The 9,199-nt window shown below is 33.7% G+C and overlaps 1 protein-coding gene across 1 annotated transcript; it reads left to right on the forward strand.

The window, feature by feature from the left end:
* Positions 1-727: 727 nt before the first annotated feature.
* Positions 728-5,093, forward strand: LOC143568123 (protein OSB2, chloroplastic-like). Its single transcript, XM_077054357.1, has 8 exons — positions 728-1,080; positions 2,119-2,257; positions 2,322-2,441; positions 2,561-2,642; positions 2,751-2,821; positions 4,465-4,642; positions 4,726-4,790; positions 4,860-5,093. Exons 1-8 carry the CDS (start codon positions 728-730, stop codon positions 5,007-5,009), a joined length of 1,158 nt encoding a protein of 385 aa, XP_076910472.1. The 3' UTR covers positions 5,010-5,093.
* Positions 5,094-9,199: the final 4,106 nt, after the last annotated feature.

Raw genomic sequence — 9,199 nt, forward strand, 5'->3', positions numbered from 1 at the left:
GAACTGTATATGAACAAGAATCAATTAATGAATAACTTGCACCTTAACACAAATAAGCTTCTTCAAATAAGTTACAAAACCATCTTCAAATAAGCTTATATAAGCCTATAAGCATAAGCTTAAAAAGTTAAAAACAAACACCAAACTAAACTTATTTTGTAAAAAAAAAGCTAAAAAAGCGATAAACATGGTTAAATAAGCTAGGCCAAACACCCCTTTACACTTTGCAAGATAAGAACCCTCCACTTCTAAGAAACACAAAAGACACCTTACAACCATACTACATCTCATGTTGTCGTATTACCCATAATATATATTTTTTAATATAATAACCAATCTTACCTTCGTAAAAGAATAGGTCTGTAAACGAACCTAACGGACACGAATAAGGACATGTTCGTATTCGTTCACTTAACTTTAAACGAGCATTTGTGCATGGACACGAACAGTTAATTGGACAAATACTCATGTTCGTTTGCTTAAAAATGAACATGTTCCTGCTTGCTCCTTGGTAATTTAAACGGACATTTCACAAACATATATGAAGAAACGTAAATGAATATATGCAAAAGACGGAAATAAACTTAAAACGAACAAATAATATTTAACCAGATATTAGGTGTTAGTGTGATATAATTTGTAAAAAAGCAAAGAAGCATGGGCTAAATTTGGAGAGGATTTTAAAAATATCGTTGAGCCCCAATTTCAGTCTCCTCCGGCTGCCGTCATGAACTCCATCCGCCGAGCAATCACCGTCCAACGATACCTCTACCTCTCCTTCTCCTTCTCCTTCTCCTCCTCACAGGCTTCTTTCTATAGTACTACTACTACTCGTAAACCCACTCTCAGGGTCTCCAAAGCTAGTGCTAGGGCACCACCGCCCACGACTTTAAACGCCGCAGTGACGTGGCCTAAACCTAGCGAGATTCCGTGGCAGGCCAAGGTGGTTAACTCCGTTAATTTGATCGGCCGGGTTAAGATTCCGGTTCAGTTCGAAGCTTCTCCTGACGGTAAATGCTGGGCCGGCACTATCATATCCCAAGATGATGATGACTCATCCACTTCTCCGACGTCGTTTTGGTAATTATAATTATATTATTACATTTACTTATAAAGGAACTAAAATATGTAGCCAAAAAAAAAAAGGAAACTACTTTAGGTCTCATATTGTGTTTTATTTTGCATTTTAAAAGCTAGAAATCATCCAAAATCTTAGGTCTGCTAATAAACTGAAAAAACATGAACAGTGCGTGTTCGTGATAGTTCATTAAACTTTAACTGAAATAATTCAACACGTTTTTATGTTCATGTGCTAATTTATTTATATAAGATTAAATAGCACGAAATTAGCATGTTTGTGTTCGTGCTTGTTTATATTTATATATGACTAAGTAACTTATGTACTTGATAAAATTTAAAAGAACGCAATAAATGAACAAACCCAATTTTTGTAGGCCTGTAAACGAACTTCCTGAACAAACATAAATGAAAATGAACATTGGGTTCGTTTACAGGCCTACAAAATCCCTCAGTGTTACAAACTACAATGTTTTATAGAGAGAACTTTGTGTTTGCAACAAAAATCTAGGTATGATGATCTAAAGCTTTTTTGAGCTAACATTACTAAGGTTATAAAACTTTGCATTCAAAAAAGACTCGGGTTACAACAAAAAGCCTAAGTGTGGACCAAAAAGAGCTTTAATAGGTTCAACCAGATTTCTAAGTTTCACTTGAAGATATGCACGCTTTTCATGTTTATACATCATGCACATTGTATGTGAATGACTATTGTGACTATACATATGATTTTATCTGTAGTAGAGGTGCACAAACTTGTTCCAAAGTCATCACCTGTTTGGGTTCTGGCGGGGTTTTAGGGGGTTATGATCCGGTTTTGGACTTTTTTTGACCTGGTCAGTTTGGGTTAACCGGATTGGGACCAATTTCAATAGAGAATGCTTTAAACCGGTTTGGGTTGGATTGAGTTGAGACTTGAGAGACCGGTTTTTTGTGCACCTCTGATCTGAATTATATTGCTGGTGTTTGTGTAACATTTCTTGACTGTTTTGTTTCTCGTAGTTTTCTATTTATTTGTTCCTTGTTTTTTATGTAATACAGGATTCCAGTAATATTTGAAGGTGATCTGGCACATATTGCAATGTGTCATCTGAAGGAAAAAGATTATGTGCATGTCGCTGGTCATTTAAGTGTCGATGTCCCACCATTTAAATTAAGTGAAGTTCAAGCTAATGTCCAGGTACAGCGGTAAATCAGGTTTAGGTTTAAAAATAATTTTATTCTAAGTGCATATAAATATACAGGTGATGGCGAATACAATCAATTTTGTGCAAAATTCTCAATCAAAGAAAATCTCTACTCCAGACGAGCTGCCTACTAAGATGTCATTGAAGGAACCTGACTTCATATCTTTGCAGCAGGGCGCATTGTCAAAGGTTGTATATGATCTCATTTTCTCATAATAATTTGATTTTAGTTCATTATTTGTTTCTTCATAATCCTTTATTGATGTATATTTCAGAAAGGTACAATGGATATTGAGTCTAAACCTTCCCCAGTTTATAATTCAAAGGAAACGAGACATTTGCATTCTGATCGTAAAGCTGATAAACAAAGCAGTTATGGTATGTGATGCATTTTCTCTGTGCTTTTACATTTACTTGTTTATGAGTTATGACAACGCGGATGATGGGTATGATATAATGATTTTTAATTTTGTTTTATTTTTTCAGGTTCATGGAGGGATCTCTTGATTAATTCCAAACTGTGGGTTGATAATCGTGAAAAGAAGAGCAAGGGCTTGGTGATTATTCTATCAATCTACCCCTACGTATAACAATACATCTCACACACGAACCCATACACGACACGTGTATTCGCGGGTTGACACAAACACAACCCGTTTAACTTAGGGGTGTTCACGGTCTGGTTTTAACGATTTTTAGGTCAAACCATGAGCCAAACCATTACCAACCGCTTTTCATTAATAGAAACTGAAACCGAACCATTAAAATTTAAACCCGAACTGTTAGTAAAGGTTTTGGTTTCATGGTCTGGACTTTTTGGGCTTTTTTAACCTTGATACAAGTTGTTCAAAATAATCTAAATAGAAAGATAAAAGCACTATCCAAAGTAGCATAAAAAAGAATATAAATAAATCGCCATTATTATTGATCATTCACCAAGTTTAGTTGCATGTTAATGAAAGGAAAAAAAAGTCCATAACATGTTAACAGAAACCGACACGTACAGGAAGTCAAATAGGTTGTCAAGTGAAAAGCCATAACTTCCAGTCTTCCACTGTGGGTCGAGGAAGTCCACTCTGTTTAAATTAAAATGATGCTCAACTAAACTTTATCTCAATAGATAAAATAAAATATACATAAGTAGATGTATATGATATAATTACTTTAAAGTATATTCAAACTTACGTTCCGGTTCCGTTTTGTACGGCTGGTTTTTGGTATAAACTGGAAACCAGCCGTTAGCTGCGGTTACTGACCAGAAGTAAAGAGAAAAATCGACCTTGAAAACCAAACCAATGACTGATTTGAGCAGTTTCATGGTTTTAACTCGAACCATGAACACCCACCTAAAAATGAACTTTTGAAATTTGCCACAAAAAATGTCGAGTAGTTTTATTAATACATAAAGCACATTTTAAAATATAAACAAATGAGTTAAATGGGTTAATCTGTAAAACTGCCGGGTTGACACGAACACAAACCTGTTTTAGTAAATGTGTTTGTGGGTTGGTGGGTCAAACCCGATAGTCTGACACAAAACCGAAAAGTTTACAACGAAACGAGCCCGAAAGTTGTGTCATACATGTGAACCCGAACACGGCACATGCAATCGTGGGTTGACTCAATACGCAACCTGTTTAACCCGAAATTAAAGGTTTTTTTTTTTTTTTTTTTTTTTTGCATATTATTATTCTTAAACTCTAAGTTTACATATAAGTTTAATTTTGAAAGCAATTATGTTTTAAACTATGCCAATCCATTTTTGAACTTTTTATGTTTTTCCAAATTATTTACCCAAATAAAACTATTATTACATAAAAAATAAACAAATTAGTTAAAACGGGTCAACCTGTGAACTCGGTGGGTTGACACGAACACAATGCGTTTAGCTAATCGTGTTTGTGGGTTCAGCACGAAACTGACTCGAACCTGTTAGACTAAACCCAAACCTGGGAATTTCATGTTAGTCTGTTAGGTTTGTGTAATGGGTTAAAAAGGGGTTCGGTCAACAGGGGTTGAAACTTGAAACTGGCTTGTCTAGGTTGGGCTGACCCATAACACATTCTTTATAAAACTTTTAAATAATTAATATGCTAAACTTTGTTACAAAGCACCGTGGTAGACTCTAAGCAGTTGGTTGACGTTTGACTCGTTTCGGATTTTAGTTGAATCATTTAGTTTAACCCGTTAAATTTGGCAGGTGAAACCTAATTACCCGGACTTCAAACACAAAGACACCGGTGTCGCACGGTGGCTTAACAAAGCTACACCAGTGGAGGTTTTACAAGGACTTAATCAACTAGAATTTTTTAGTCAACCTAACAAGAGCTTTAGTCAATCTAAAGAGAGCTTTAGTAAACCTAACAAGAGCGAAAAGGGTATGCACATTTTTAACTCATGTACAGTTGCTGATCAAAATTTTCGTTATGTATTCATAATATGTATATTGACTGCAATGTAGATGGTGAATTTTGGAAGCATTTGATTGAAAATCCTAATAAATGGTGGGACAACAGATTGGACAAGGTACTCTCTTTCTCACAGAGTCAACACACATGTAGTAATTATGTAAATAACATCTTTGATTTGACACAGAAAAATGCAAAGGGACCAGACTTCAAAAACAAAGATTCTGGTAAAGCTTTATGGCTAACAAGTGCACCCTCATGGGCATTATCCAGCTTACCACCTGTGGCAGCTAAAACAGATTATGTAAATACAAAAAAGAAATGGGCCTCTAGTTAATTTCAACATTCAAGATTCAAATCTGACCTTCTGGCATCTCAGTGGAAGACGGTAGATCTGTTTTTTCCTCTATTTTTACGCTTTAATTCCTTTTGTTTTGAAAGTAAGGAGCTTTTAACTTAGGTAAATTTGAATTTGCATATTTATGATGGATGAGGTAACTGCCATGGTAGATATTTTGCAAATTTTGTTCGGTGACCGTCTCAGTATAACTGTAAAAGTTCCTATTTATCATGAATTCATGATAGGTTTTGTACGTTGTCCAGAGTAGGCAAACCATAACTTGGCCGGTAGTGGCTGCGACTGTTAGTTTAAAATAGGCTAGAGGCATGGTTGATTCGTTAAATGCCTTGCTACATACCCCCAGGATTACACGTATGTTGTATGTGTTTATATATGTTAGTGTTCAAAGTCGTAATTGTCATGCATGTGGTGTTCATGATGACGATTAACAATAATAGAAAAGTTATTTGTGATTTGTTCAGGTCCCTGTTTGTTTACATGGAACTCATTTATCAGTCATTCAAATTCTGATTGCTGTGGAGGCCCTCTTATGTGTTTTTGTATCATCTTTAGTTCTTTTGGCATATCTTATATATCTTACAGTAAGAGTGAAGGTGCTAATTTTAATCAAAAAAGATAATTTTGGTGGGTTAGAAGTACCAACTACTTGATGAAATTTACTGGTGAATTTGTATTAGTTTTTGCAAGCATCATCAATTAGCGGTTGTTTTTAAAAAAGCCAAAATCAAGTAAAAACAATGACACACTTACAAATATCCGAGGCTAGCATCGATTATTCAGTGGTTAATAGGGAATCTGTCACCGACTAATTTTTAGCAGAACGATCAATGGTCAAAATCAGTTCTAGTCGGCTAAAACTTGTAATTTCCGACTAGAACTTGTGTATATATAAACTGAAAATTATTATTAAAAAATCGTATCCGTTTAATGCTGATTACTCGTTAGAGCATTCTTATCCCACCCCCTATCTCCAAACCAAAAATTACACTAAAACTTATTTTATTTTCTCTCTCCATTTCAATTAAATAATACTTTTTATACCTTTTATCATTACCTTTTTTATTTCCTTCACTCACAACCACTTTCAAAATATATTAAAAAATTATATGGGATGAACAGTAACTTTTCAAATATACAGAAAAATCACTATTTTTTCTAAAATATAAAAACTCTTCACTCACAACATCTTGAATCATTATCTAAATTATAAAAACACCCCTCACATAATATGAGGGGTTGGATAAGAATGCTCTTAGTCCTCGCCAAACCAGTGGAGTAGCAGGTTCTAGAACACTATAGTCTTAGGTTTGTGAAGGGGCTGGTTTCAGTTAATATTCATCAGACAAATGAGGACGGCTCTTTAACTCGAGTAGGAAGGCCCATTCTATGTTTTATTGGTCCCAAGTTATTAGCACCTAATTTTATCCTTATGCATGTTTAAATGATGTGTATTTTACATGTGTTTACACACTTGTAAAATAGTTTATTTCTTCATTCGTGTTTACAAACATATACATAGGTTATGTCTACGGATGTAATGTGTTCATATTCTTTTAGAAAATATATTAGACACTCATATATGTTGTCGATGACTGAGTTGACGGCGTATGCTTCTCTCCCACACATGACACACCTGATGTCCTGAACATGCATAGGGGCGGACCTAGTGCTATGGCATAGGGGTCAGCTGACCCATGTGAAATTCTAATTTTATTTGCGATATCGTTAAAATCCCAATCTACCACTATAAAAATTTTGACATCGACCTCTGTGGAATAATGAGAAAATGAGAAGAAAAAAGGATAAGAAAGGAGAAAAAGAAATTGTCGCCTAAAAATTTTCCGGCTAGAGTGAATCTGGATTTGCAGCGGCAAGAAAAATATTGAGGATGAACTAGTATTTAATAGCCTAATAGGTGTCGGAGTACTTTCTACACAATTTCCATGTCTTTTTCCCTTTTCAATTTGACTAGTATTTTGTTACTAAACTTTTTTAACAACGGTTAAGCGTAAACCTATACTAAGTTTTTACTTTTACTTGAGTTTCTGCAAAGCATATGGTTTTTTAAGTTTGTCTAATTCAACTAAATTTTATTTAATTTCTTTTGTTATCTTATTCTCTTATTTTTATATTACATAAAAATATTACACTATAATACACACACATATATATATATGCACATACATATATGTTGACACACTAGTTAAAATTTTTTTGGTCCCGTCACTGTCTTTATATAAAAAAATTATTAAGCTTATTCATATTTTTCACATACATTAAACAGTGCGCTTTTGGGCCGCGGCTCAGGCATGGTCTCATCAGCGCGTCTCGCGATTGACTTAAGTGCGCTTTTTGGCCGTGGCTCAAGCGTGATTTCATCGATACGTCTCGAGATTGACATACTTTTTTTAATTTGTAAATTATTTTTTTATGTGACGCGGCCCCATTTTAACGTAACGAAATAGTTTCATATATAGTGATAGACAACTAACCCTTGTAAAAAAAATTTCTGGGTCCGACATTGAACATGCATGTAGTACACAAAAGTAATATATGTAACAAATTTGTTTGTATTCTAAAATGTTGTTAAGGCATCAACATATACACACGTTTAGGTTACATTATTCCGTATAACAAATTTTGCATTACTTCATAGTGTTAATAATTCTAACAACATAGTACCCCTAATTATGATTGAGATTTATACTTTCAATGATTTTGAGTTTTGTACTGTCGTGTAATCGTGCTATCAAATATCATATTCAGGAATCAGGACCCCACATCTTGATGACGTCTTTTACAATTATAAAATTTTCATAAATAAAAAGGTTTGTAGTTACTAGGGTGGTTTATAAATCGCTTATTCAAATTGGTTGGGACGGCCGGTTTATGGTTTGGAAAACCTAGTTTTAACCGTTTGATCGACGGTTTAGAACATAAAACCAACCTTATAAGCCGAACAAATAGTCGTCTAACCTTTATTATTGGGATTTTTTTTCAATTTAAAATATGTGGTTATGTATATGTTTAGTCTTATCATGTAGCCATTAAGTTTAGTCTTCCTTTTGTTGCTGAACATCCAAAATCTTTTGTTTATTAAACCACATCCCAAATCAGACATTAAAGTTTTTGTATCAAAGTATTGTTAAATTGTTGGATTATATAGCTGAACATTAAGAAGAGCTTTTACACACAATCAAAATTATAACCAATGGGCGTACTGATATGAGCATTTACATATGTGTAAATTGACGATCACTTTGAAAGATGGATGATCAGTATGAAAATTTACACATAGGAAAATAAAATGGATAAGCAATATAAACACACACACATATATATATACACACACACGTATATATACGTATATATATATGTGTAAATAAACGCCAAACGTAGCCAGTAATCTGGTATCAAGGTTTGTTGAAAAAGCATCCCTTAAAATTGGTTATCTTTCTTCATTGTAGACAAAATGGCATAGAATTATTACTGTGATCAGTTTGTGGTTAAAATAAAAGTAAATAGATATTTAGTTTAAAGAAACTCATGATCAATTCTAATAATTACACATGTGTAAATGGTATAATGAAACGAATGTAACGAGTACAATTACTCATATTTATGTGTTGCTTATAATATACGCCATTATAATTGCGTATAACTACATGGTGCCGACACATATGCCACTCATATAACTTTTATCAAACTGTAAAACCTACTATTACAAACAGTTCAAAATGCCAAATCAACATATAACTTTCATCAGTTGGGCCGAATCTTATAAACAAATACACATAACCTTTAAAATCTATGAAACTAACTGGCGATGGTGCATATATATAATCAACCATGTGTTTTCATAAATACGAAAAAAAATTATATATCTTTAACCATGATATTATTAATAAATGTTCGTCAAACAAGCTTTTGATATAACAGGTCACCATTATTTGAAAGGAAACAACAACAATATTTTAGTAGCCATAAATTGATTAATGGCATTGACTTTAAGGCCAAAATTGACGTTAATTAAAAAAGATTGGAAGATGGTACTTTTGACTTCTCTAAGGTCATAAATGCATACCGCTTTTCCGACTCCCGAGTCCCGCGACTTGACCATGTTTACACCTAATTAATATATAAAAAAAAAAAAAAAGCAAATGATT

This window comes from Bidens hawaiensis, unplaced genomic scaffold, assembly GCF_021521415.1.
Source record: "Bidens hawaiensis isolate Kalapana, Puna unplaced genomic scaffold, B.hawaiensis_p1.1 tig00023812_1, whole genome shotgun sequence".
In the NCBI taxonomy this organism is placed as follows: Eukaryota; Viridiplantae; Streptophyta; class Magnoliopsida; order Asterales; family Asteraceae; genus Bidens; species Bidens hawaiensis.